Genomic DNA, 27905 nt, shown 5'->3' with positions numbered 1-27905 from the left:
TGAGGTTTTGCAGGTGTTTTTTTTCTCTCTTTGTCTTCTTTATACTCTGTGCCTCCTAAAGTATCTGGAGATCAATTAATCAATGAATATTTACTAAGCAACCTACTATGTGCATTATGCTATCCACCTGAGCTGCGGAGACAAACACGAAATCCTCCTTCCTTTGGGGAGCTTTCGTTCCGTCTGGCACACAGCATGCGGGAAAATATCAGAATCCTTGATTATCGGGTTAAGAAAGGGCTCCCCGCCATTGCTAGTTAGAGTCATACTTTCCCGTGAAGGCCGGAAAGCTGGGCAGATCACCCGGGGAAAGAGCCTTTGCTCTGGGACGGGCAGCTCATCCCTTGGGGAGACAGAGAAAGAGCAAAAGGCACGAGGGCCGGAGGTGAGGGAGGGGCGAGAGCAGAGAGCCAGGGAGGCAGCGGGAAGACAGGGAGCATTCACAAGAAGGGGAGAGCAGGGGGGCTTTGGCTCACTTTGCCCCTTCCTCCATTTGAATAATCTATATCGATTAATTTTAATTAAATTATTTGTATACTTTTTTTTCCCCCCTGAGGCTGGGGTTAGGTGACTTGCCCAGGGTCACACAGCTAGGAAGTGTTAAGTGTCTGAGATCAGATTTGAACTCGGGGCCTCCTGAATTCAGGACTGGTGCTCTATCCACTGCGCCACCTAGCTGCCCCAATTAAATTATTTGAATAAACCAATATTAGGGATTAAAATAGTAATATTAGTAATTAATAATAAAATAAGTCGGTGCGTAAGCACTTAGTAAGTGCTCCCATGCTGTGCAAATGCTAGCTTTCCTAGCTGTCCCAGTTTCCTCAGCGGCAGGCCCGGGCCCCGCCCTGGGGACAGCGGTCCTCTGCTCTCGGAGTTGGCCGTGACATCAGGGAGGGGATGCTGTGACGCGGATCTGAGGGAGGGAGGGCTGTTTTCTCCCCCGGAGCCAGCTGGGCGCCTCGGCCGGGTTCTGGCCAGGACACTGGGAATGGCTTTCAGGTTCAGTGGCACGATGGAAGGCCATGCCAGAAGGAAGGCGCTAGCAATGGGGACTGAGAAAACCCTCCTCTAGCAGGAGTAAGCTGGAAGGAAGCCAGGAGGCAAAGGGGGGAGGGGGGGAACACTCTGGGCAGGGGGACAGAGAGCGGAAGGGTTCAGAACGGGAAGGGGGGGGGCTGTTCCAAAGGAAGGTCCCGGAGGCTGTTGTCCCAGCTTTGTAGAAACGCATCACAGGGAGTCAGGCCCAAGAAGACTGGAAAGGAAGAAGGGCTTATTTCTTCTAAACTGTGCACCCGGCTGCTCGCTCAGGCCTGGATTGAGAGCACCTCCACTTCCTTCCCTCCCTGGTTGGGGGCTGGAGCCCTCCAGAGACTGCCCTTTCAGGTACCCGCCGCCCTGCCTGGCTCCCACTCGTTGCCCCGTGCCCGGAAGCCCCCGGTGCCCCGTCCCTCCCCTCCCCTGATTCCTTGTAGAACTATCTTTTTATTCAATGTATCCTGCCCGGCTGATGTCTGACACGTGGCTGCTTAACGAAGGTGGCAATCAGACTCGCGGGGATGAGCCACTGGGCACTTGTTTGTATTCTCCCGGGGGCAACAAAAGTATCACGTTATAATAATAACTCACCTTATCCTGCTTTCAGTTTTGCAAAGACTTTCCCATAGGATCGGCTGGAAAGTGCGGATTAGCGCCATTTCATGATCAGGGGAACAGAAGCTCAGAGACGAGCCGAACTCCCTCCCGACACACAGCCAGTAGCAGAGCAGGTGTCCCGGGAAGCTCTGGGGCCGACCTCAGGCTGAGCTTGTCCGAACCCCTCCTTTTATACTGGAGGAAAGCCTTTGACCCCGGATCCGGAATCCGCTGAATCTGGGCTCCGAGGCTGAAGGGCCAGGGCGGCTTCCCACCAAATCCGACTGCCTTCACAGCTTGGCCTGTGACCCCAAGACTGTGTCTGCTCTGTCCCTCTCCTGACCGTAGTAACAAGGATTCTGGGACAGACAGGAGGACAAGATAGAGGCTGTTTGGGGCAAATGACTCCAACCAACTCAATGGAACCGCTTTGGTTCTAGATCTAGGACCCCTCAGGCTGATGCTGGGGAGGAGGGAGAAGCTCTGAGCAGGAGGAGGGGGTGGAGGAGTTCTAGGACTGATGCTGGGGAGGAGGGAGAAGCTCTGAGCAGGAGGAGGGGGGTGGAGGAGTTCTAGGACTGATGCTGGGGAGGAGGGAGAAGCTCTGAGCAGGAGGAGGGGGGTGGAGGAGTTCTAGGACTGATGCTGGGGAGGAGGGAGAAGCTCTGAGCTGGAGGAGGGGGTGGAAGAGGTCTAGGACCCCTTAGGCTGATGCTGGGGAGGAGGGAGAAGCTCTGGCTAAGAGTGGGTCCAGGTCACTGAGCTTGGAGCAGAGGGAGATGGGAGGGGGAGGTTACCGGTTTGGGCCACATTGCTCTCCTGGCCCTGTCTCCCTCTCCCCACCCCAGGGAGGGGGCTCTCTGCTCCCTGGAATTTGTCTATATTTAGTCCCTCCATAGCCCACAGCTGATAAGGCCCCTGAGATAAGGCTGGGGGCAGATTGGGAGGTGGGGGAGTAGAGCTTTATAGGCCCAGAGCCACCGGTGACCTCACTCCTGTCCGCTCCCCGTCCTTTGGCCAGTGTCTTGGTGGGTGCCCGGCTCCCAGGAGACCCCCTCAAGATGCCAGAGCTGGGGAAGAAAATAGGTAAAGATACCTGGGGGGGGGGCAAGAGGGAGCCGGGATGTCGGGATGGGGATCACAGGGGCTGGACCCGGAGAGCCGTGCTGATCCTGGTGGGGAGCGGAGGCTTGTGAGACTCTGCCACCCCAGAGAAGGGACGTGGGGAATGGGCCCAAGACCTCTCCCTGCTTCTCAGTCCCCCCCACTCTTTCCTCCTGGCTGGCCCGTGAAGGGAGGAGGGAGCTGGGAGGGTTGGAACACAAGGAGAGGCCAGGGATCCGGTCCACAAGCCCCACGGGTGGCGGACGCTGCCGGCTGGGGACGGATTTGTAGTAAACCGGGGCTCAGATTCTGACTTCGGGACTGAGGAGCTGGGGGACTTTGGACAAGTCAAGTTCTGTCTCTGAGCCTCCGTTCCCTCATCTGCTAAATGAGCCGTTCCCGAGCCTCCCCAGCTCCATGAGCCCACTCTGGGATCCCGGGCATCCGGGCTGTGGCAGGGGGTGAGGTTACGCAAGTCCCTCAGTCTCCGTGCCTCACGATTCTCATCTGTACAAGGAGGATTTATAATGTTTTATATATATATATATACATATATATATATATAAAATGCTTGATATATGTATATGCTATATATATTACAGAATGTGAGCTTTTATATTTATATATATATCTATATATATATCATGCTATATATGTATATAATGTTATATTTATTACTGTCTATGACCTTATATATAAATTTTATGTACACAAATACATATACATAATGTTGTATTTATAACATTAAATGGCGGACAGCCCCCAAGAGAGGAAGGGGCTCTGCTCTGCCATGCTGTGACCCAGCCTCCCCCATGCCATGGAGCTGCGCCCTGGGCATACCCACTGGGGGGAGGAGAGGGTATGACCCGAGAACAGTAAATTTGGTTCCGCTGGCCCCGATCTCCTCCCCCCACGGCGGCTGGGAGAGGTCCTTGGAGTCTGATTTTCCTGTCGCTTTCCACGCTCCTCACTCTTAGAGCTCTCCCCTCCAAGGTCACCCAGCAATAGGGCTGGGGAGGAGGCAGAGGTCTGAGCTGGAGGAGGGGGGGAGGAGGTCTAGGACCCCTCAGGCTGATGCTAGGAAAGGCGCTATTGAACCCAGGTGTCTGCTTCCTGGCACCTGTCTGGGTCACTTCCCCTCCCCAGCCCCCCAAGCCTTATCCCAGCGCCTCGTTATCAGTCTGAGGCCCAGAGAGATAAATTTAGACAAATTCCAGGCGGAGTCAGAATTCTCCTCCCCCCCCCCCTTTTCTTGCCCCTTCCCCCCAGCCCAGAGGCCAAGGCAAAAAAAGACTGATATGGTATGGTGCAGAACAATAGGATTGCATTAGGGCAGCAAGGTGGCTCTGCTAGGAGCCTGGAGTTAGGAATGCCTGAGTCCCAATGGGGCTCAGACACTAGCTGTGATTCTGGGCACTTCACTTCACTCTGTTTGCCTCAGTTTCCTCCTCTGTAAAATAAGCCAGAGAGGGAAATGGCCAACCGCTCCAGGATCTCTGCCAAGAAAGCCCCATTTGGTCATAAAGAGTGGGATACCCTTGAATAATGGAACAGCCCAAATTGGGATAATAGGATGACCCTCATTTCCCAGATGAAGAATCTTGCACAAAGAGGAAGTGACAAAAGCGAATCTGGCTCTTCCCCCCCCCCCCCATAGTCCTCCAGCTCCCTTGGGGAAGCACCCTCTGGCCATTTCTCAGGTGTCCAAGGTGGGATTCATGAAGGGGAGAAAGAGAAGATGGGGGGGCGTCTAAAGGGAGGCATCAGTCTGAGGGATTGGCTGCAGAGATTTAGAGGAAGGCAATCCTCAGGACGGGTGGGGATGGGCCAGGGCAAAGGCAGGAATCCCCCCACAGTGGGGTCATATGGTCTCCGGGGGACTCACTCTAGTACGGGAGTACAAGCATCCACAAGTCAACCCTTGCAGGGGAGCTAATCTAATACTTTCTCTCCTGGATTCTGAACAAGGAGGGAAGGGTCAGAAAATGGGGAAAATCCCATACCTTCCTGCAATCTGGCTAAATTTATCCCCTCTGGGCCTCGTGCTGATAAGGAGCCACTTATGCAAGGACAGACAAGGTTAGAACTGCTTGGAGAGCTGGGATTGGGGTGGGAGGAATTAAGGGACCACTCCGGGGGCAAGTTATCTGTGGGCAAAGAGGGGCCTTCCTAAAACTGAATGGTGAACCTCCTCTCTGCTCCTCAGTTTCAGCATTTAGCAAGAAGCCCAAAACAACAGAGGCGGCAGTGGGCAGCTCTGCGACATTCGAAGCTGAGACCGAGCGGGCAGGTCTCAAACTGCGCTGGCAGAGGGACGGCAGTGACCTAGCGGCCAGTGACAAGTACGCGCTGACCTCTGAAGGCACCAGGCACACGCTGACTGTGCGAGAAGTGAGCCCCGAAGACCAGGGAGTGTATGCTGTCATTGCAGGCTCTTCCAAGGTCAAGTTTGAGCTGAAGGTCAAAGAAGCAGGTCTGTGGCCTTCCATTCCCTCCATCTCCCATCTCTGGGCTCTGTACATGCTCCCCTGGGCAAGGTGGGTCTTCCGCCTCCACCTGGGTGCCCATCCCTCTGAGTCCCAGGGTTCAGCTTGGACTAGAAGGACAAGTTGAACCTGGGGGCTTCTTGGGGCCCAGAAATTCATCCCTGGGAAAGAGGGGTAACCGCCCAATGTTTAGGATGCTAAGTTACAGAGGAAAGGTCCACATAAAAGGGTGGAGAGAGTTTTTTCATCCTGAAGCATCCTATACCAAGGAAATCACAGGTTCAGACACTAACCCTACTCCTACTGTGGCGCTGCTAGGTAACGGGGATATAGAAAAGGGCCTCAGCCCTCAAAGAAATGACATTCTCCTGGGGAGGAAGAATATGCAATCTAGACAGATAAAGAAATATAAAGGTAAAGTGAGGACACTAACAAGTGGAGGGATTGGGGGACAAAAGATGGCTCAGCTGAGTTTTGAAGGAAGATTCTGGATGGAGAAAAAGATTTGTGCACATTTATGAGGAAAGAAAGGAGATATTGGAACATAGAGCAGATGTGAGCATAGGGAGTGATGTAAAATAAGGCTTGGAAGGTAGGTGGAAGTTGTATTGTGAAGAACTTAAAAGGCTAGCCTGAAGAGTTTGTATTTTATCCTAGAGACAATAAGAAGCCACTGAAGGTTATTGAGCAGGGGAATAGAATTCATAATAATAAATCAAATGCAAATATTATTGCAAATCACTCGCAAATAATAAAGGTCATATTATTATATCAATAAATGCCTTTGACAACATATAGCACTCCTTTATTTATTTTACTTTTTTTTTTTTTTTTTTTGAGGTTGGAGTTAAGTGACTTGCCTAGGGTCACACAGCTAGGAAGTGTTCAGTGTCTGAGACCGGATTTGAACTCGGGTCCTCCTGAATTCAAGGCTGGTGCTCTATCCACTGCGCCCCCTAGCTGCCCCCATTTTTTTTTTAAAGCTTGGGGGAAATAGTCCATTTTCTGACAAGATAAGTACTTTGTACCTAAAATCCAATGACAACCTTACTAGAAAGAGAGAAAACACTATATGCCTTATCACTGAGATGAGGGTAAAACTAAGGGAGCCTATTGTCATTCCTATCGCTTGGTTAGTTCTAGAAATGCTAACAATAGCAAAAAAGACAAACAAAGAAATTACAGGATCAAAGAAAGGTGAAAAGGAGGCAAAATTCTCTTGATCTGCAAGTGATATGATGGATTGCTTAGAAAATAAAAAATAAAAAAAATCATTGGGATCACTGGTGTCAATTCTACCTTAATAATTCTACATATAATTCTATGAAATCATCATCTTTTCTATCTATGACTAACAAAAACCGGTAGGAGGAGATATCTAGAAAAAGCAGGGGAAAATATGGTCAGACTTATATTTGTTACCGGTGAGTCATTTTTCAATCATGTCCAACTCTCTGTGACCCCATTTGGTATTGTCTTGGCAAACACCAGGATAGTTTGTCATTTTCTTCTCTAGCTCATTTTATAGATGAGGAAACTGAGGCAAACAATCTTGCTCGGGGTCACACAGATAATGTCCCAGACTACATTTGAATTCTCAAGTCTTTGTGACTTCAGCCCCGGCACTCTCTTCACTGTGCCATCTAGCTTCTCCCTTAAATCTATATCTGGGATCATTCGGAGCACAGTACAGGATCATAGATTTAGAAATGGAAGCTATCTGAAGGATAGTTTCCTCACCTCCATTTGACAGGTGGAGAAATTAAATCTCAGAGACAAGACGCTCATGCACTCAGCAGTTTCAGGAACGGGGATTCTCCCCAGAACTCCAAAGCCGATCGCTTTACTGCTATATCATGGGATTTCGAAGATCTAGGTGATTTAGTAGTTACAGAGCCAGATCTGGACAAGAATAATCAGTCTGAATCCCTTCTGGAATACTGACCAGCTGGGTGACAATGGGCAAGTCATTTGACTTCTCTTTGCCTCTTTACTGTGAAATGGCCATATTAAAGGCACTTCTCTCCCAAGGTTATTGTGAGGATTAGAAGGTCATGTACAGTACTTTAGAAACATTAGAGTATTACGTAAAGATTATTATTATCATCTGCATCCTGGTATTATGTGTGTGTTTAGAGGGAGGAGTGACCAGCAGGACCAGTTAGAAAGACTAATCCAATTGTGTAAATGAGAAATAATGAAAGCCTGAATTTAAGTGGGAGCTATGGAAGTGGAAGGGGACTATTTCTTTCTTTGTGTGTGTGTGTGTGTGTGTGTGTGTGCTTTCATTAAAAAAACCAAGATGTGGAATGAAATTCTTTTTCATTATCATAAAATTTGTTGGGGGAGAGGGGTGAACTAGATATTTTTTTTTACATAATTAATTATGAATTGAAGCAAAGTGAAGTAAGCAAAGCCAGGAAAACAATCTACAAAATGATGACAACAATGAAAATAGAAAGTACGACAATTACAAAGTGATTGTAACTAAAAATTCTAAAGAACTAGCTTGAAAAATGATATTTACACACATATATTGTATCTATCTAGGTTATACTGTAACACATGTAAAATGTATGGGATTGCCTGTCATCTAGGGGAGGGAGTAGAGAGAGGGAGGGGATAATGTGGAAAAATGAATACAAGGGATAATGTTGTTAAAAAAAATCTCATGCATAGATACTGTCAAAAAATTTATAAATTAAAATTAAAAAAAAGAAAAAAAAAAGAACTAGCTCGACCCCAGAGAAGAGATCTCCCTATGTTCTTTTGCAGATGATGGAGTCCAGGAAGGGGGCTATTTCAAAGGAAGAATTGGCAGGCTTTGGTTAGCAGGCTAGGGAGGAGTCAAAGTTGATTTGGAAGTTTAAAGCCTGAATAGCTTTAATTAAAATAGGGGAGTCAAGAAGGGGAGACAGGAAGGCTCAAGTTTGACAGGCTTTCGAGATATCCATGACTTCTGGGAATATGGGGTGGGAACACAGAATAGTAGATGTTAAAATTAGATACCTTCCTCCTTAAATTTATTCTCATTCTGGTCCCACACAGAAAAGCCTGATCTTGTTCCAGCCCCCAATGGAGTCCCTGCTCCCCCTGAGGGACCCTTGCCCTCTGAACCTCCTGCTCCAGGTGATGCTCCCACTACAGGGTCCGAAGGATGCCCTCCCAATGGTGAAGGTAAGGGAGGACATGGGTCTGAAGCTGGGGGGCAGAGAGACTTTTATAGCTGAAGGCTGAGATCCATCAACTTGGGTTCTTTTCCAGCCATCTCTGCAGCTGTTTCTGATGATCCCATTGGGCTTTTTGTGACCCGGCCCCAGGATGGTGAGGTGACTGTGGGTGAGTGCTTATGGGGTGAGGGGGCTGAATAGCAAAAAGCACATCCTTTACTCATTTACCTCCACTTTTAATAACACATCATGGTGAGAGTTCAACCAGAAATTCTAGTAGATGAGGCAGATTTGGGTGAAATGAGGCTGAGGGTTGGGGGGAAGGGGGGAGGGGGAGAGAAAGTAGGGCTGGCTCTGAGGTGACTCTTGACCCGAAGTACTTGAAGGCAATGTGAGTTTTAGTCCAAGTCTTGGTGGGCCCCACTGGGCTAGAAAGACTTTGGATACAGGCCTGGTGACGAATTCTGAGCCTGTTGTCCGAGGCCCGAGGCTCCTCCCATGGATCGCTCACTCTGCAGTGACCCAGGGAAGCCTGTGATGGAGCACCCACAATTCATTCACACATTGCCATCAGTACCTTCTGATAGCGCTTTAGAGTTTGCAAACACCTTCCTTAAAATGGTCCCCTTAAGTGAGCAATACAAATATCATGTTTTACAAATGAGGAAACTGAGGCACAAAGCAGTGACTCGTCTGTGGTCATGAATCCCTGAAGAATCGGGGCTGGGATCCCAATCCAGGCCTTCTGTCTCATTCTGCCGTGAGGAAGGGGGGGGAGGGAGAGCCCTTGGGGTTGTTCCTCACCTCATACCTTCCTTCCTCCCAGGGGACAGCATCACCTTCTCGGCCCAAGTAGCCGGGGCCAGCCTCCTGAAGCCCCCCGTGGTCAAGTGGTTCAAGGGGAAGTGGATGGATCTGAGCGGCAAAGTGGGGAAGAACCTGCAGCTACACGACAGCTATGACCGGGCCAGCAAGGTTGGCAGCGGGGGAGGGAAGGGGCCTGCGCCTCCTTGGGAGAAGGCGGCAAGGAGCATCCTGGGTCCCCCCCCAAGTCCGCCCCTGACTCCCCCTCCCCCTCCAGGTCTATCTCTTTGAGCTGCACATCTCCGAGGTCCAGGCGGCCTATGCCGGCGGCTACCGGTGCGAAGTGTCCACCAAGGAGAAGTTTGACAGCTGCAATTTTAACCTCACGGTCCACGGTGAGTGCGGAGGCCGCAAATCCCAGCCTGGGAGGCAAAAAAGTCCAGATCCGTCCTGACGCAGTTCCGCTGTGCCCCTCACCGGGTCAATCTCTCTGAACTTGCCTTCTTTCTGTGGGGGCGATCGGGGTCAAGTGGTTTGCCCAACATCCCACTTTCCTATCGTAAAAATGCGGGAAAAGGTGACCCTGCATAAGGCTATAAAGTTAAGAACGATGTAGAAGTGAATCTATTGTTACGGGGTCAAGGGAGTGAGGCTGACGGCCGCTGTCTGGCACTGAGTGGGTGCTTTAAATGCTTGTTGCCTTGTAAAGTCCCCTCAGTGTGTCCCGTGAGGCCGCGGCCCTTGTCTCCCCCCTCCCTTATCTCCTAGAGCATCTTTCTCAGGCTCCTCCCAGTCTTGTCACTGACCGGGCACCCTGCGAGGAAGGGGGGGGAGGGGGAGGGAAATGGGACATACAGGGGTCAGCCCTGAAGCCCGCTCAGATGCCGCCTCTTCCATGGGACCAGAGTGGAAAAGGGCTTCTTTCACCCCCCCCCATGCAGTTAGGACAATGGAGGAGGAGGGGGAGGGCTTTCGGCCCCCCTTTCTCTGGCGCCCCTTGCACAGTTTTCTCTCTCCCCCCCCTAGAGGCCATCGGTCCCGCCGACCTTGACCTTCGCTCGGCATTCCGTCGCCCGTGAGTGAACACTGCTCTGCCCCAGCTGCGCCCCAGGTGTCCCCGGCCAAGCCTGACCGCTGCCCCCCGGGAGCCCCTCAGCCGCCGACGCTGCCCCTGGGGATGGTGGGAAGGAATGAAACCAACAGTTCCCCTCATCGAGGGCTCCCGGGGAGGGGGGGTCCCGGGGGAGGGGTCCGGGGGGCTCCCTAAGGCCCCTCTCCCAGCCCGGGCAGCGATCTCGGGGTGGGCGCAGGCGGGGGCCCCCCTGGAAAGAGCCCCCTTTATTTCTCTGGGACAACGAGCGGAGCTTCGTCCCTTCCTAACTAACTCTGGTCCTTACAGGAGCCTGCCCGGCGGCGCCCGGAGGACCAGGTATCCGTGCCCCGCCCTTCGGCCGGTGGGGGGTGGGGGGGTGGGGGGAGAGGGGAGGGAGTCCCCAGAGCCCCGGGGGACGCCGCTGGGGAGGCTGGCCTGGGGCCCGCCCCCGTAACTTCCCAGGACCTCGCTGCGTGGCCCCCTCTCCAGCCTCACTCCTGCGGGGGCGGGGCTTCTCTCCGCAGCGGAGACGACGAAGGCGGGAGCCTGGATTTCTCCTCCCTGCTGAAGAAGAGGTGAGCCGGCACCAGAGGGGCGGCCGTGTCCAGGCCCCCCAGCTTGGGGAGCCCGGGGAGCCTCCCTGCCTGGCGTCCCCGGTGCCCCTCAGCATCCTCGCTCCGCCTGCCTCTCGGGCCAGGTGGGCGGGTGGGCGGGGCTAGACCGCGGTGGGCGGGGCTTTGTGGACCCCCCTGACCCGAGTCTCCAGGAAAGTGGGCATCCCTGGGTCCGCGGTGGCCGATGGGCTGCGGGTGCTCCCAGACGGCTCCCGGCCCTTCCCGTCAGGCTTCTCTACCCCCACCTTGTTTTTCTCAGTCTGCCTGGAGCAGAGCTGGGGACTCCATGAGGACAGGGGGAGGGGGCGGGGAGGGGTCTCCAAGCACCACCCCTGACTTCTCTTTCCGCCTCCTTTTCTGCTCTCCGTCCTCCCCTTTGTGCTGCCGCCGGCGCTGTGGACGTCTCCCACCCAGAGAGTGAGGAAATCACGTGAGGGGGGTTGGGGGAAGAGGAGGGAAAGGCCATTGAGGAGGACTCTCCCCGGGGACTTAGCTTATTCCCTGTGACCCCCTCCCCCTTGCTGAGAGGCAGCGTGTCCCCCTGGCTCTGAGAGCCCTCGAAGTGCGGAACACGTTCCCGTCCGCCGCGCGACCCCGGCCTGCGCCCTCACAATTCTCTGAGGTTCTCAGGGGCAGAGCTGCGCTGGCAGAGGGGATTTCCCACCCCATGAAATCCCAGGGCCAGCTCATCCGGGTCCCTTAAAAAACTAAATGGCCTTCCTGGCTGTGTGGCCCTGGGCAAGTCACTTAGCCCCAATTGCCTCAGGGGGAAAATTAAATGGCTTTCACTTGGGGGTTGGGGGAGGGTGTTAAGGAGGCCAGTGGGGGCAGAGGGGACATGAATGATATTAACACAGCCCACTACCTTCTCTCTCTCATCTCTTGGCTCACCGTACCTGGAGCGCAGTAGCTTCCTTCGAACATCCAGGTGAGCAGCCTCAGCCTTCTGGACCTATTGGCTGAATAAGCGGGACTCATTCAGAGGCATCTTGGGTCTCCCTGGTGGTCCAAATCTCAAACCAAGCCCCACATGAGTGCTCCCTCCCCGGCGGGAAAGCAGAGCTCTTTCCCCAAAGCCCCAAAGCTGAAGCCCCAAACCTGAGACTACCTGTGGCTCTTCCTCCCTGTTCCAATCCCAACTGGGGAGGAAGCCTCAGAACCGCAGCCTCCATTCAGTCTCTCCCACCTCGGCTTCCCTGAGCTCCCGGAGCCCCTCCCACCCTCTGTCTTCCAGAAGAGTTTCCTCTACAACCACCGTGTGGTGGAGGAGATGGGAGGGAGGGGGGAGGAGGCTTCTTACTCTTTGGGGCTCGGGATGGGGGCTCTTGTGTCCCAGAGCACGATGAGGAGGGGGCTGGGCCGAAGGGGAGGCGCTCCTCTATGGGACTTGTCTGCTTGGCACCAGGGACCCGAAGCTGGAGGCCCCGGCGGAGGAGGACGTGTGGGAGATCCTCAGAACTGCTCCTCCCTCAGAGTATGAGCGCATTGCCTTCCAGCACGGGGTCACAGACCTCCGGGGCATGCTAAAACGCCTCAAGGGCATGAAGAAGGAGGAGAAGAAGAGCGAAGGTAGGACGGCCCACTCCTGCCTCCCAGCAGCCTCCCTGTCCCAGCCTCCCAAAGAGCTCCTCCTCTTCCTAGCTCAGCTCTCCTGACAGGGAAAGGTTCTATGTCTTCCTTCTCGCTGCTGGCCCACTCCACTTGGGCGTGCAGGTCAGTGTGGCTGTCCCAGACCCTGCGCTCTGGTTGGCAGGGACTGAACAGCCCCTCCATGGGAAGGCCAGAAGCCCCAGTCTGCCACTCGAGCATCCCTTGGCCCCGGCCAGACTCAGGATTCAGAGCTGACCCCGCCTTCTCTCTGGCCCTCAGTTTCCTCGGCTGTGAATAAGGGGGTTGACTTCTCAATGCCCCTTGAAACCAAATCTATGGTCTCACTCCAGTGAGCATTTTTTATGTGCAAAGGAAGGCATGGGGTGGGGGTGCGGGGGTAGAAGGGCAGCCCTTCCCCTCACGGAACTTAGGCTCCTGGGGTCTATGCACCTGGAGAAACAAAATGCCAAGAGGATTGAGACAGGCGAGGGTGGAGGGGTGCCCAAGCAGAGACTTCTGAGAGGTCCCAGGGTGCAGGAGGCAAGAATTATTTGGACTTCCAAGATCATTTTATACGAGAGGAAACTGAATCCTAGCAAGCTTAAAGCCCCTGTTTCTGGTTTTAAGGTTTTTACCAGGTTTTCTAAAAGTCTTTGTGAGATCTGGTTTTATTCCCCCATTTATAGGTGGGAAACGAGGTTCCCTGTTTCCACCCTGCTAGGGAGGGTCAGAGCCAGCATTCAAAGCTGGCGCTCCTTTCCCATGCTCCCCTACTTCTCTGGGGCAGCATCTGTCCCGTTCCGCACCCACTTTGGACACTGATTCAGAGTAGGGGGCAGGCTCCCCGGGACAAGCTAAGCTGTCTCTGTGTCCCCAAAAGCGTTTCTGAAGAAGCTGGACCCCGCCTACCAGGTCAACAAAGGGCAGAAGATCCGGCTGGTGGTTGAATTGGCCAACCCTGACGCTGAAGTCAAATGGCTGAAGAATGGGCAGGAAATTCAAATGACCGGCAGGTGCGTTCGCTGGCAGGGATGGGGACGGGCACGGGTGGGGCACCCTGAGGGGGCACTGGGAGATGGGACGCCTAGGGGCGCTGGGGGAGACACAGAGCGGCCAGAGGGTGAGTGAGGGTGACCCTTTCTTCTCTCTCTCTTTCTCTGCCATCTCTGTCTCTCCTATTCGGTTCTGAAACCGCTCATCTCCCGGTCTGGCCTTTAGCAAGTAAGTTCTTTGCTTGGGCCGGGTTCTGAGGAGTTGGGGTGGGCTGTAGCTCTTGAGAAGGGCCTGACTGAGCAAGAACACGTGGAAGGGCGGACCAGCTAGTTAACCCCACCTGACAAAAAAGGCTTGCAATCCTGTGGTCCTGGGAGGATAATCCCAAACCCACACTTCCCCAGGGTCTCTCTTCTTCCCTCTTCTGGCTCCTCCCCCGCTGGGCCGGAGCTGGTCCCGTCAGGGTCCGTCTCCCCCTCCCATCAGGTACATCTTTGAGTCTTCTGGAAACAAGCGCATGCTGACCATCAGCCAGTGCTCCCTGGCGGACGACGCTGCCTACCAATGCGTGGTGAATGGGGACAAGTGCAGCACGGAGCTCTTTGTCAAAGGTGGGTGTGGGGGGGGCAGGGCCCTCCCTGACCCCCCCCCCCAGACCATCTGGCCCAGTCCCTCCAAATAGGCTTCTCTTTGCTGGCGGTCACTGGCCCACTGACCCCCTCCAGGGAGCCCCCCCCATGGTCCCCCCTGGGCTGGCTCTGAGGATTCGGAAGCTCTCCCGCTGTCTCCCTGTCTCTGCTCCAGTGAGACCCAAGCTGACAGAACCAGTCCGTCTTTGGGGGGGTGGCCACTTTTACATCTTTCACCCCACCCGACCCCCAACCTTCTCTTCCCCAGGTTAAGCATCCTCAGCTCCTGATTTGATCCTCCAGCTCCCTTACCCTTTCCTCTCTTCCTCCATGTCTTCCCTGTGAAATAAATCGGACCAGAGGGCCCCTACGGTCCTGGTCGCCCTCCTCTGCAGGCTCACTAGTCCGCTAACGTCCTTCCCCTAACGGCTCTGGGTCCGGTCCGACCCTGCCATGGAAGGGGCTGGTGCCAGAGCAGGCGGTGATGGGGGGGCTGGGGAGGCACTGGGTCTGAGCAAGCCGGGGCAAGCCTCCACTGCGTTCTGGCAGAGCCGCCGGTGCTGATCACGAGGGCCCTGGAGGACCAGATGGTCACAGCCGGACAGAGGGTGGAATTTGAGTGCGAAGTGTCGGAGGAGGGAGCCCCTGTCAAATGGTGAGCCTGGGCTTGGGGCAGTTACTGCAAGACCGAGGGCAAGGCTGGAACCTGAGGGATGGGAGAGGGGAGCGGCGGCCGTCTGTGCCCTCTGCCGCCGGATGAGGCAGTCCTGAAAGCCCTGGGAGGTCGGGGCTGGTGTCCCGTGCGCCCAAGTTATCCAGTCTCACGTTCAGTAGCCTCAGGCTGGACCATGCGCCCCATGGCCCCCCCAGTGCCTCGGGCCCCTCTCCCACCGCCGCAATAACAATGACTGGCTTCCCCGGGCCAGGCTGAAAGATGGAGTGGAGCTGACCCGAGAGGAGACCTTCAAATACCGCTTCAAGAAGGACGGCCGGAAGCACCACCTGATCATCAACGAGGCGACGCTGGAGGACAGCGGCCACTACGCCGTCCGCACAAGCGGGGGCCAGGCCTTGGCGGAGCTCATCGTGCAGGGTGAGGCCGGGCCGGGAGGAGAGCGGCGGGGAGCCCCCTCCCAGCCCAAACGGAGGCTTGGGGCCCCGAGTGTGGGAGCCCCCGACAGGGTGTGGGACACACACACACGGGGCTCACACCTGCCGCTCTGCCTCCCCCCAGAGAAGACACTGGAGGTGTATCAGAGTATCGCTGACCTGACAGTGGGGGCTCGGGACCAGGCCGTGTTCAAGTGTGAGGTGTCCGATGAGAACGTGAAGGGGGTCTGGCTGAAGAACGGGCGCGAGCTGGTACCCGACAGCCGCATAAAGGTGTCCCACATTGGCCGGTGAGTCGGTAGCAGGGGGACAGCCCCTGAGAACTCTGGGCCCCTGCCTGCTCTTAGGACAACGAGGGAGAAGAGGGATCAAAGGTCTATATTTCTCATATCGTTTTCAGATGCATGTAAAAATAGTTTTCAACATTAATTTTTTTCCTAAGGCAATTGGGGTTAAGTGGCTTTCCCAGGGATCACACAGCTACAAAGTGCTAAGTTTCTGAGGTCACATTAGAACTCAGGTCCTCCTGATTTCAGGGCCTTGGCTCTCTCCACTGAGCCACCTGGATGCTCCTTAACACTCATTTTTGTAAAGCTTCCACATTTTTCTCCTTCCCCCCAAAACAGTGAGCAATCTGATATAGATTAATGTGCTGTCCTTTTAAACATACTTCCATATTTGTCAAGTTGTGCAAGAAAAATCTGATTAAATCTGATTTTTCTTGTGCAGCAAGATAACTATAAATATGTATTCCTATATTGGATTTAACATATAGTTTAACATATTTAACTTGTATGGGACTACCTGCCATCTGGGGGAGGGGGGAGGGGGAAGGAGAGGAAATTTGAAACAGAAGGTTTTGCAAGGATCAATGTTGGAAAAATTACCCGTGATTTGTTTTGTCAATAAAAAGCTACAATTAAAAAAAAAAGAAAAAGAAAAATCAGATCAAAAGGAAAAAAAAAACAAACAAAAAAGGTGGAACTATGATGCTTCCTCCCACACCCAGCCTCCCAAGTTCTCCAAGAGGCTACAATTTTGGGGTGATCGGGTGAGAGGTTTGTGGGCTCCCTGGCCTCCCTGAGCTGAGCCTCTGCCCTCAGGGTGCACAAGCTGACCATCGATGACGTCACTCCGGCCGATGAGGCTGACTACAGTTTTGTGCCCGAAGGCTTCGCCTGTAACCTCTCAGCCAAGCTGCACTTCATGGGTGAGCCTGGCACTGCCAGCCCCGGTGCTGGGGCATCCACCCAGCAGGACCGGGACCTCGGGGGAGGGGGAGGGGAAACCCCCAGCTTGCCAGCTGGGCTGGAGGGAACCTCTCAATTCTCCCCCTCTTTCCTTCCCTTTCAGAGGTCAAAATTGACTTTGTTCCCCGGCAAGGTGAGAGTCACGGGCCCCTTCCACCGCGGACACCCCCCTTGCCCTGGTCCTTCCCTTTCTTAGAGCTGGCTGGTGGAAAGCCGTGGGGCCAGCTGGGCCTCAGGAAAGTCCTGCAGAAAGCATTGGGAAGCGGAGGGCCCCCCTGTAGTTCCATGTCTGTTAGGGACGGGATTAGAGAGGAATACTAGGATTCCTCCACCACGGAGCCCCCAGAGCCCCCAGCCCTCGCCCTGTGGGCGGTACCACATTAGGCCTGGCTGTATTGTGGGTCCATGTAAAACCATCTAGAGGAAGCCTTCGCCAAAGGACCACCAGAGTGCAGCCCTGTTTGGTCTGGGACTCAGAAAGCCGGGCAGCTTTCCCAGGTCCCCCAGCTCGGCCAATGCAGCCCCTTCTTCCCATTCAAATGCCCACTCATTCTTGTTGATGTGCCCCCCCTCCCCCCGCGGGCGTCCTGGGTCCCGGGTCTCCTCCTCAGAGCCTCCCAAGATCCACCTGGACTGCCCCGGACGCACACCAGACACAATCGTGGTGGTGGCTGGGAACAAGCTGCGCTTGGACGTGCCCATTTCTGGGGATCCGGCCCCCACCGTCATCTGGCAGAAGGCCGCCCAGGTGCCTTCCCCCATTCCCAAGCACCCGCACAGGGCCAGGGGTTCGGACACACGTGGGTGTGTCAGGCCCACAAAGGGTGACACACTAGGGGAAGGAAACCGAGGGAGAAAGGGGAGCATCCAAGCGCCCACAGGAAGGGCTGGCCGGGGGCCCAGCTCCGGGGAGGGCTGCAAGGGCTCAGCTCCCTTCTGCCCCCCGCAATCCAGGCTCTGCCTTTCAGGGAAGCAAAGGCCCGGGGGAGGCCCCAGAGGCTCCCAGCCAAGCCGGGGACAACCAGGAGTGGGTGTTTGAGAAGAAGGTGAGAGACCCTGCCGGCCCAGCCCCTTCCCCCTTCCTCCATCCAGCTTGGGGTATTTAGGCCCCAGCCACTGGAAGGAACGCCCCACCCCCCACCTTCTCTTTCCTGGGCAAGCCCTCGGAGTGTGGTCAGGATTATGTTCTCCTACCCTCGGGTATGGGTCCCAGCTCAGAAATAACCTCCCCCAGTAACAATTGCCTGAAGGTCTGTAAAGCCCTTTCTCACCTATTGGGAGGAGGGAATGAATGACTAAAAGATTGAAGGAGTGAGCAAGTGAATGAGTGAATGAAGAAGCCAGTGAGTGAGTGAATAAATGAATGAATGAAGGACTGAGTGACTGAATGAATGAGGGAGCAAGCATTCCTAAGTAAATAGGTGTGTCAGTGAATCACAGGTGAATGAGAGTAAGCACAGGAAGGAGTGAATGAATGAATGAGTGAGTGACTAAAAAAATGAAGGAGTGAGTGAGCAAGTGAATGAGTGAATGAAGAAGCCAGTGAGTGAGTGAATAAATGAATGAATGAAGGACTGAGTGATTGACTGAATGAGGGAGCAAGCATTCCTAAGTGAACAGGTGAGTCAGTGAATCCCAGGTGAGCGAGAATAAGCAAAGGAAGGAGTGAATGAATGAATGAATGACTAAAAGAGTGAAGGAATGAGTGAGCAAGTGAATGAGTGAATGAAGAAACCAGTGAGTGAGTGAATAAATGAATGAATGAGTGAATGAATGAATGAGTGAATGAATGAGGGAGCAAGCATTCCTAAGTGAACAGGTGAGTCAGTGAATGACAGGTGAGTGAGAATAAGCAAAGGAAGGAGTGAATGAATGAATGAATGACTAAAAGAGTGAAGGAGTGAGTGAGCAAGTGAATGAGTGAATGAAGAAGCCAGTGAGTGAGTGAATAAATGAATGAATGAAGGACTGAGTGACTGACTGAATGAGGGAGCAAGCATTCCTAAGAGAACAGGTGAGTCAGTGAATGACAGGTGAGTGAGAATAAGCAAAGGAAGGAGTGAATGAATGAATGAATGACTAAAAGAGGGAAGGAGTGAGCAAGTGAATGAGTGAATGAAGAAGCCAGTGAGTGAGTGAATAAATGAATGAATTAGTGAATGAAGGACTGAGTGACTGACTGAATGAGGGAGCAAGCATTCCTAAGTGAACAGGTGAGTCAGTGAATCCCAGGTGAGTGAGAATAAGCAAAGGAAGGAGTGAATGAATGAATGAATGACTAAAAGAGGGAAGGAGTGAGTGAGCAAGTGAATGAGTGAATGAAGAAGCCAGTGAGTGAGTGAATAAATGAATGAATGAGTGAATGAATGAATGAGGGAGCAAGCATTCCTAAGAGAACAGGTGAGTCAGTGAATGACAGGTGAGTGAGAATAAGCAAAGGAAGGAGTGAATGAATGAATGAATGACTAAAAGAGGGAAGGAGTGAGTGAGCAAGTGAATGAGTGAATGAAGAAGCCAGTGAGTGAGTGAATAAATGAATGAATGAAGGACTGAGTGACTGACTGAATGAGGGAGCAAGCATTCCTAAGTGAACAGGTGAGTCAGTGAGGGTCAACGGCCTCCCCAAGATGAGTCTGTGCTTGGACTAGAAGCCGAATATCCTTGCTGGATCTCAGAATTCCAGTGCCCTGAGACCTAAGTGTAGTTTCCCTGGCCTGTAGCCAAGAGAGAGGTCCCAGAGCTAAGGAATCTCAGGAACAACAAGTCCTTTGCTCTCTCCCCATGCTGCATCCCCAATCTCATGTTCTTGGCTTTCCCTCCCCCCATTGTGCCCAGCACGGGCCTTGCATTTACGGGGACCCCCAGGTAGTGCTAATTGATTATCAAGCTCAGTTGTGGAGGGTTCCTGGCCCCGGGCTGGGATTTCTTGGGAAGAAGAGAACTAGGAAACAGGACCCCCTGGAGTCCCTCATAGCCCTGACTTTGCTGGGGAGACCCCGGGTTCTCCCATAGCAGTGACCTCCTTCCTCTGTTTGGCTCCCACTCCCTGTCCCAGCTACTCTGTGAGACCGAAGGTCGGGTGCGTGTGGAGACCCACAAGGACCGTAGCATCTTCACGGTGGAGGGTGCTGAGAAGGAGGATGAGGGCGTCTATACCGTGACGGTGAAGAATCCTGTGGGTGAAGACCAGGTTAACATCACTGTCAAGGTCATCGGTAAGGAGGGCATCACCGGGCGGGGCTCCAGGTACAGGGTCTCCCTTGGAGGACAGAGAAGCAGCCCTGGGAGCTGGGGGGAGGGCCCTGAGATGAAAAGGCAATCCAACATCTGCTTTTCCATTCAGACGTCCCCGACCCACCTGCGGCCCCGAAGATTAGCAATGTCGGGGAAGACTCCTGCACCGTGCACTGGGAGCCCCCCGCCTATGATGGAGGACAGCCCATCCTAGGTAAGGCAAGGATGTCCACTGATTGACTGACAGTTGCTGACCTGGGGCCCCTCAGAGGACTGCTCTCCCGATCTTGCCTTGGGATTGGGAAAGAGAGCCAGACTTTCAGGTCGGAGACTCCTGTCAGACTTTTTTTTTTTTTTTTTTTAAATTATAGCTTTTTATTTACCAGATATATGCATGGGTAATTTTTCAGCATTGACAATTGCCAAACTCCTCGTTCCAATTTTTTGCCTTCCCCCCAGATGGCAGGCTGACCAATACATGTTGCATATGTTAAAGTATAAATTAAATCCAATATATGTATACATGTCCGAACAGTTATTTTGCTGTACAGAAAGAATCGGACTTTGAGATAGTGTGCAATTAGCCTGTGAAGGAAATAAAAAATGCAGGCAGACAAAAATAGAGGGATTGGGATTCTATGGAGTGGTTCATAGTCATCTCCCAGAGTTCTTTCGCTGCATCCTGTCAGACCTTAACCCAGCTGCCTGCCACTTGCATAAGCTCGGGCAAATGTCCTCCCTCCCCGGCTTCAGATCCGTATCTGTAAAGTTTGGACTAACTGAGCTCCAAGATCTCCTGTGATCCTCTTGGTGGCCCCAGGCCAGTGGCCTCGGAGTCCTGAGAACAGAAGTGGATCTTCTTACAAAATGTATCTTGTTTAATATTTTTACATTTAAAACTTTTTTATTTTTCTTTTTTTTAACTTTTGAGTTCTAGATTCTCTTATTCCCACTCCCAGCCCCCATTAAAAAAAAAAAAAAAAAGATATGTGAAGTTATATACAACTTTTCCATAAAAGTCATGTGTGGAAAGAAAACATAGATTCCCCCCCAAAAAAAAAACTGAAGAAAAATAAAGGAAATAATAATGAGAGAGAAAGACAGGGAAGGAGGAAAAGAAAAAGAGAAAGGAAGGGAAGGAGGGACAGAGACAGAGAGGAGAGAGAGAGAGGGAGAAAGAGGGAGGGAAGAAAAGAGACGGAGACAAGAGGGACAAAGAAAGAGGGGGAGAGGGAGGGAAAGGGGGAGAGAGAGAGAGGAGAGAACGCTTCCATCTGTATTCCCCATCAGTTCTTTTTATGGGTATGGATAGTATTTTTCATCCTAAGTACTTAAGTACTTCATAGTTGTGGATCAAGGTACTGGTGGGAATAGTGAAGTCATTCCCAGCTGATGGTCCCAGAACATTGCCGTTACTTTGTATTCGGTACATTTCACTTTGCTTGAGTTCATGGAGGGCTCTCCAGGATTTTCTGAGAGCATCCTGCTCATCATTTCCCACAGAGCAATGATATTCCATCATAATCACATGCCGCAACTTGTTCAGCATTCCCTAATTGATGGAAAGTCCTCAGTTTCCAATTTTTTGCCCTGAGAGAAGAACTACTGCGGTTACTTTTGTAGATATGTTCTTTTCCTCAAAAAAAAAAAAAAATCTCTTTTGGGATTCACGTAGAAGAGGATGTTTCAGATAGAAGGGAAGGAGCATCGTGGGTTCTCTTAGATGTATTTTATCTATTCTCTCTCACACTTCTCCATTCAATCATTCAATAAATATTGAGCACCACTGGATACCTGGTACAGTGCTAGGCACTGGCAATGAAAAGACAAAAAGGCAGCCCTTTCTGTTCACAAGGAGCTTACTTCTTTTGGACAGAACAAGCCGGCCCAGGTAAGTGAGAATGAAACGATTTTGGAAGAGGGAGCCGCGCGGCCGGAGCGATGCTGCTGCGGGATCCCCGGTAGGCCGAGGTGGTCCAGCCAAACTTCCCGGATGTGGGTGGGAGAGCCCCCCTCTGTCCTCCTCAGCTCTCCCCTCTGTTTTCCTCTCCCCTTCCTCCCCCCCCCCCAGGCTACATCCTGGAGCGGAAGAAGAAGAAGAGTTACCGGTGGATGCGGCTGAATTTTGACCTGCTCCGGGAGCTGAGCCACGAGGCCCGACGCATGATCGAGGGGGTGGTGTACGAGATGCGCGTCTACGCCGTCAACGCCATTGGCATGTCGCGGCCCAGTCCCGCCTCCCGGCCCTTCATGCCCATAGGTGAGCCCCCCACCCCGGGCTGCCAGCTGGGGCCCAACTCCTAAGCCCTGGGTCTCTGAGCTCTGAGCCACTCGAGGGCGAGAGGGACCCCACGAGCAGCCATTCTCCACCACTGGCTTGGGGGGCCTCGGGCAGAGTCTGGGGAGGCTTTGAGAAGCTCCACAGACAGTGACCATTTTGTTCAGGGACCAGGCCTGGCAGGTGGGGCTGGGGTTCTCCTCTGGCCTCCTGGGTCACTGCCCCACCTGCCACTGCCCAAACCTCTGCCTGCCTGGATGTCAAGGGGCAGGTGGAGACCCGCCCCTCCCAGATTTAGCATCAGGAAGCCCCTGAGGGGAAGGGGGTGCCCAGGAGGGCAGGAAGTGAGCCCCCCATCCCTGGAGGCCTTCAGGCAGAATTTGGACGGACATACTTGTTAGGAAGGGACCTGGGTTCAGCTGGTAAGGCAGAGGGAAGGTGAGACAGCAAAGGTGCAGCTGGGAAGGGATGGGAACATTCAGGAAAAGATGGCCTTTCCCAGGGCCTGGCACACAGCAGGCCCCCAGGATCCTGAGCCTACTCGGCTTCTTGCCCCCCAGGCCCTCCCAGCGAGCCCACCCACCTGGGCGTGGAGGACGTGTCCGACAGCACCGTCTCCCTCAAATGGCGGCCCCCGGAGCGAGTCGGGGCTGGCGGGCTGGACGGCTACAGCGTGGAATACTGCAGAGAGGGATGTAAGTCGGCACCTCCTCCCCTCCCATCCGGCACCCACCTGTGGCTCACGTTCAGATGCCAGCATCGTCCCAGCGGGCACCAGCCTAGGAGTGCCGTTTCCCTGGTGGGCAGCTGTGCCCCCGGTGGGCACCAGCCTAGGAGTGCCAAGCCCTTGATGGGCAGCCATGCCCCGGCTCAGCTTCCTTCTCTCCCGTCACGCCGACAACCCCGCTCTCCCCGCAGCCTCCGAGTGGGTAGCCGCCTCGCAGGGTCTGACGGAGCGCACCTCGCTGCTGGTGAAGGAGCTCCCCACGGGGGCCAGGCTGCTCTTCCGAGTGCGGGCACACAACCTGGCCGGGCCTAGCGCCCCTGCCACCACCAAGGAGCCCATCACTGTGCAGGAGATTTTGGGTGAGTGCCAAGGGCGGGACGAGCGGCTCTCCCCTCCCCCGGAGCTGCAGCAGCTTTGGCCCATCTGGTCCAGGTCCCTGCAGAACAGCAAGAGGCCTGGGTGTCCCTTTGTTAACTTGGCGCTCTCTGACCGTGGCTCTCTGTTCACAGAGCGGCCCAGGCTCCGGCTGCCTCGGCACCTGCGCCAGACCGTGCAGAGAAAAGTGGGCGAGCCCGTGAACATCCTCATCCCCTTCCAGGTCGGCGTCCACTGTGCCCGCTGTGGGCGGCCCCCCCTTGCTGAGCGGCTGGGGGCCTTGGGGCGCACTCTGGCCCATGGCTGTTGGTGGGGGAGGGGGGTGGGTAGGAGCCCCCTCCCCTTTCTTGGACTGCCCCTCTGACCCTGGGTCAGCTGACCACTCAGCACTCCACAGGGGAAGCCTCGGCCCCAGGTGACTTGGAGCAAGGAGGGGCAGCCGCTGACGGGGACCGACGTGAGCATCCGCAACAGCCCCACGGACACCATCCTGTTCGTGCGAGCCGCCCGCAGGGACCACTCGGGCACCTACCAGGTGGCCGTGCGCATCGAGAACATGGAGGACAGGGCCCTGCTGCTCCTGCAGATTGTCGGTAGGCGCCAGAACCTTCAGGGCCCCCAAGACTCCCGCCGTCACCAGCCCGCCCCCCTCCGAACCACGGGCCTGAGACAAGTAGTTCTCGACTCCCCGGGGCTGCCCCAGGAAAAATTGGGACAGAGACGGGCCGGCAGGGCAGGAGGCCCTGGAACCCTGATAGCCCGGGAATGGGGGAAGAGAGGCTGCTGTTCTCCGGCCATCAGCGAGGCTGGAGAGCCTGGGGAACCTGGAGAGGCCCAGGAGGCCAGGGAGCCTGGAGAGGCCCGGGGAGCCTGGAGAGGCCCAGGAGCCTGGAGAGGCCCGGGAGGCTGGGGAGCCTGGAGAGGCCGGGGAGCCTGGAGAGGCCCAGGAGCCTGGAGAGGCCCGGGAGGCTGGGGAACCTGGAGAGGCCCGGGAGCCTGGAGAGGCCCAGGAGGCTGGGGAACCTGGAGAGGCCCAGGAGGCCAGGGAGCCTGGAGAGGCCCAGGAGGCCAGGGAGCCTGGAGAGGCCCAGGAGGCCAGGGAGCCTGGAGAGGCCCAGGAGGCCAGGGAGCCTGGAGAGGCCGGGGAGGCTGGGGGAGGCTGGGGAGCCTGGGGAGCCTGGGGAACCTGGAGAGGCCCGGGAGCCTGGAGAGGCCCGGGAGGCTGGGGAGCCTGGAGAGGCCGGGGAGCCTGGGGAGCCTGGAGAGGCCAGGGAGGCTGAGGAGGCCAGGGAGCCTGGGGAACCTGGAGAGGGCGGCTTGGTGCTGACCCAGACCCTGCTGTCCACAGACAAACCCAGCCCCCCCCAGGAGGTGCGAGTCACTGAAGCCTGGGGCTTCAATGTGGCCCTGGAGTGGAAACCTCCCCAGGACGATGGCAACACTGAGCTCTGGGGCTACACGGTGCAGAAGGCTGACAAGAAGACCATGGTGAGGGGGGGGCTTGGTTCCTCCTCCCATAAGGCCCCGGGGGAGGGCGCTGTCTCAGTCCGGGTGGGACGGACCCCCCTCTGGAGGCCAGGCCGTGGCCACCCCTGTTCTGACAAGGCCGAGCTGGTCCCCCTGGGCCCGGAGGTGCAGCTCTCACTGCTGGCCCACTGGGTCCCTGTGACCAGTATTCCGTGTCCCGCCTCCCTGCCTTTGCTTAGGCCGTGTCCCCCTCCCATCCCCCCACTGCTCCCCCTCCTCACTCGCGCTGCCCCCTGGGATTGCTAAGTTAGCTCTGCCTTGACCGAGGCCCTTCCTGATGTCTCTGGCAGCGTGTGTCTGTCTGTCTGCACACAGCCTCCCTGCCCCCCCAGCCCCCAATGTCTATTCCCCCAGGGACGTAGGTTCATTGAGGGGGGTTCGTTTTCGCCGTTCCGCACGGTGCCCAGCGCAGGGGGACCCCCCCAACACTTCCATGGCGCCCTCACCCTCCTGCTGCTGGTCGGGCCCCCTCCACACGGGGGGTCAGGGGGCTCACACTGGTCTTTGCGCCCGGCACACAGTAGGCGCTTAATGGGCTCCGCTTCCCAGGAATGGTTCACGGTCCTGGAGCATTACCGGCGCACCCACTGTGTGGTCTCCGAGCTCATCATGGGCAACCACTACTACTTCCGGGTCTTCAGCCACAACATGGTGGGCGCCAGCGAGAAAGCCGCCACCACCAAAGAGCCCGTCCTCATCCCCAAAATAGGTAGGGTCCGCGCTTGGCGGGGGAGGGGGTCACGGGAGGGCCTGGCTGGGGGGCGCCTCTCAGGCCCTCTGTTCGCTGCAGGCCTCACGTACCAGCCCCCCACGTATAAGGACCTGGACTTTTCCGAGGCTCCCAGCTTCACCCAGCCCCTGGTGAACCGCTCGGTCATCGCGGGCTACGACGCGGTCCTGTGCTGCGCCGTCCGAGGCAGCCCCAAGGTAACGTCCCGGGAGGCGAGCGGGCCGTCCATCCCTGGCCCTCCCGAGGAGGGGGAGGGGCCCAAAGCCTTCAGGAGGCCCCGGGAAGCCGTCGGCTCGACCCAGCAGGGTCACGGGGGCGTGATGACGGGTCCCACTGGGACTGGCTCGCAGGCCCACGGGCCTTTGGCGCAAGTCCTCGGGCCCATGTGCGGCCCCCAGCGCCTTTCAGTGGGGGGGAGGGGCAGTAGGTGCCAGTTGGCCAGAGTTTCTGGCCGATTCCATGCTCTCATCCCCCGCCCCTGCCTTGGTTCCCAGCCCAAGATCTCCTGGTTCAAGAACGGGCTGAATCTGGGCGAGGACGCTCGTTTCCGGATGTTCAGCAAGCAGGGGGTGCTGACTCTGGAGATCCGGAAGCCCTGCCCCTTCGACGGGGGAGCTTACGTCTGCCGGGCGGTCAACGCGCAGGGGGAAGCCCAGTGCGAGTGCCGCCTGGAGGTGCGAGGTGAGAGCGGCTGGGTCCGGAGGGACGTGAGGGAGCACGGCAACGGGAGCACGCCGCTCCTGCGGGTCCTCCCGGGCCCTCCCGGGGCCGAGATCGCGCGAGACTCGCACGAGAGCTGACTTCCTCTAACATTGGGGGGGGGGGGGGGCAGAAACTGGCCCGAAGTCGAGATATCCTCAGACTAACACCCAGTAACTGCGGGCCCTGGCTCCAGGGAGACAATTTGGGAAATATTCCCTAAACGGCAGCCACAGTTATCATTCTTGGGGTGCTGGAGCATTTCCCCACCGCCCTGCAGCGCCGCCCCCAAGCCGACCTGACCCCCGCTTCCATTCTGAAGAAGGCCCGAAGTCCCGGCCGGGGGAAGCGCTGGGAGTCACAGGGCCTGGCTCCGGCGCCTGCCTGCGCCTCAGTTTCCCCGTCTGTAAAGCCCCTCAGTTTGGCCGGATAGTTCTTAAGGTCTCGGGGGCTCCGAGTTCATGACCCCAAGAGCACTGACTGGGAAATCCGGCCCTCGGCAGAGGTGCCGGGACCACGGGCACCAAGGTGGATCCCCGCGTCCTGCTGAGCCAGGCGGAGGCGCAGGCCAGCGGGAGGGGCTGCTCTGGGCAGGCCGTCTGGGGGGGCTGGCCGAGCTGAGCCCAGTTGGGAGCTCTCCCTCCCTCTCTCTCTCTCTCCCCCAGTGCCTCAGTGACCAGGCCCGAGGGCCCAGAAAGGCCAGGTGAGGCGCACAGGAAGTGCGGGGGAAGGGGGGGCGGATCAGCGGGGGCCTGTCAGCGAGGCTCCCTGGGGGGCTCTGCTAAAGCGGCGGAGGCGAGCCCAGGCCGCTCACAGCTGTGCCCTCTGTCACAGGTGCCATCGGGACCCCAGCTCTGACCGTGGAGGAAACCAGTCTTTCTGCTGTGTGTGTGCCCGCTGGGGATGGGAGGGAGGGAAAGAACAGGCCAGAAACCCAGGTCCCCTGCCTCAGGCGGCTGGGGGGGGTGAGGGGGGATGGGCACGTTCTGTGCCTGAAAGCTGAGGAGAGTGCGGGTCGTGCTGGGCTCACACTGGCCCGGGTGGACCCCTCCTTTCTCTGCCATCCTGCCCAGGCCTGGCTTTAGGGGGGGAGGTAGAGAAGGCGGCTTGCTAGAGGCTTCCTCGAGGCTACTGGACTAATAAAGGATTCGTGCTGCGCTCCGTCTTTCCTTACTGCCCGGCTTGGCCCGGGGAGCCATGGGGGGGGCAGCACTCGGCCGAGGTGATCATGGAGGCGCGAGTGTGGGACGGGCCCGTGGCCGGCAGGGGGCTCGAGACCTTGTGGCCTGGCAGGGGGAGGGCTGGCGTGGGATCTGAACCGCAGCAGAAGCTGATCTGCCACCCTCACCTTACGCCGCTCACATCCCGGGGCAATGTGGGGGGTACCTTCCAACCCTGTGCAGTCAGGAAGACTCCCACACAGCCCCAGTTTCTCCCGTCACTCGCCACGCCTATCTCCCAGGGAAGGCGCAGAGGACCAGGCACAAAGAGCCCCAGGGGTGGAGGCAGCGTTAGTCTGACCCGGGCATGGCGCCCCAGGTAAGGAGGCCACAGGCCACAGTCCCCTGCAGAGGTTAACTGTCAATAGCAAAGAGGAAGCCTATAGACCAGGCCCAAGACCTGCCCCTGCCCGGTCTGACCCAGCACGAGTCCCAGCGCCAGCTCTGGGAGAAGAGGTGACCCAGGTCAGTCCCCAGCTGCCCCCAAGGCTGAGCCCCAGGCCCCCTCTGACGGCCCAGGGCACGTGGACAGACGGATCACAGGGTCCCTCTGGTGGCCAGCCCAACTCACAGCACAAGTACCGGCTCCGCCCCTTTAATGTGTTATTCCTGGCGGGGAGGGGGAGAAGCATAGTCC

The 27905-nt window shown here is 56.0% G+C and overlaps 1 protein-coding gene across 1 annotated transcript; it reads left to right on the top strand.

The window, feature by feature from the left end:
- Positions 1 to 2614: 2614 nt before the first annotated feature.
- MYBPC3 (myosin binding protein C3) lies at positions 2615 to 27205 on the top strand. The gene is made up of 33 exons (XM_074273875.1): positions 2615 to 2721; positions 4946 to 5212; positions 8274 to 8402; positions 8490 to 8564; positions 9222 to 9370; positions 9477 to 9594; positions 10226 to 10274; positions 10599 to 10628; positions 10817 to 10867; positions 11814 to 11834; positions 12312 to 12475; positions 13377 to 13509; positions 13976 to 14100; positions 14668 to 14773; positions 15045 to 15211; positions 15353 to 15518; positions 16332 to 16438; positions 16582 to 16611; positions 17090 to 17226; positions 17447 to 17524; positions 19534 to 19693; positions 19822 to 19926; positions 21784 to 21972; positions 22551 to 22685; positions 22909 to 23076; positions 23227 to 23315; positions 23490 to 23685; positions 24441 to 24580; positions 25169 to 25328; positions 25410 to 25546; positions 25844 to 26030; positions 26714 to 26751; positions 26883 to 27205. Exons 1-32 carry the CDS (start codon positions 2697 to 2699, stop codon positions 26722 to 26724), a joined length of 3804 nt encoding a protein of 1267 aa, XP_074129976.1. The 5' UTR covers positions 2615 to 2696; the 3' UTR covers positions 26725 to 26751; positions 26883 to 27205.
- The last annotated feature ends 700 nt before the right edge of the window (positions 27206 to 27905 follow it).

The sequence above is a fragment of the Sminthopsis crassicaudata genome, chromosome 6 (assembly GCF_048593235.1).
Source record: "Sminthopsis crassicaudata isolate SCR6 chromosome 6, ASM4859323v1, whole genome shotgun sequence".
Lineage (NCBI taxonomy): Eukaryota > Metazoa > Chordata > Mammalia > Dasyuromorphia > Dasyuridae > Sminthopsis > Sminthopsis crassicaudata.
Note: the sequence above shows the minus strand (reverse complement) of the source record. Positions and strands in the feature narration are given on the sequence as shown.

What these genes read in the sequence shown, in the direction of transcription:
- MYBPC3 (XM_074273875.1), top strand. Translation starts at nt 2,697, where the DNA reads ATGCCAGAGCTGGGGAAGAAAATAG. An exon ending in GCTGCTCCTGCAGATTGTCG is followed by an intron (nt 23,686 to 24,440) that starts GTAGGCGCCAGA and finishes TGCTGTCCACAG; the next exon opens with ACAAACCCAGCCCCCCCCAG. An exon ending in CCGTCCGAGGCAGCCCCAAG is followed by an intron (nt 25,547 to 25,843) that starts GTAACGTCCCGG and finishes CTTGGTTCCCAG; the next exon opens with CCCAAGATCTCCTGGTTCAA.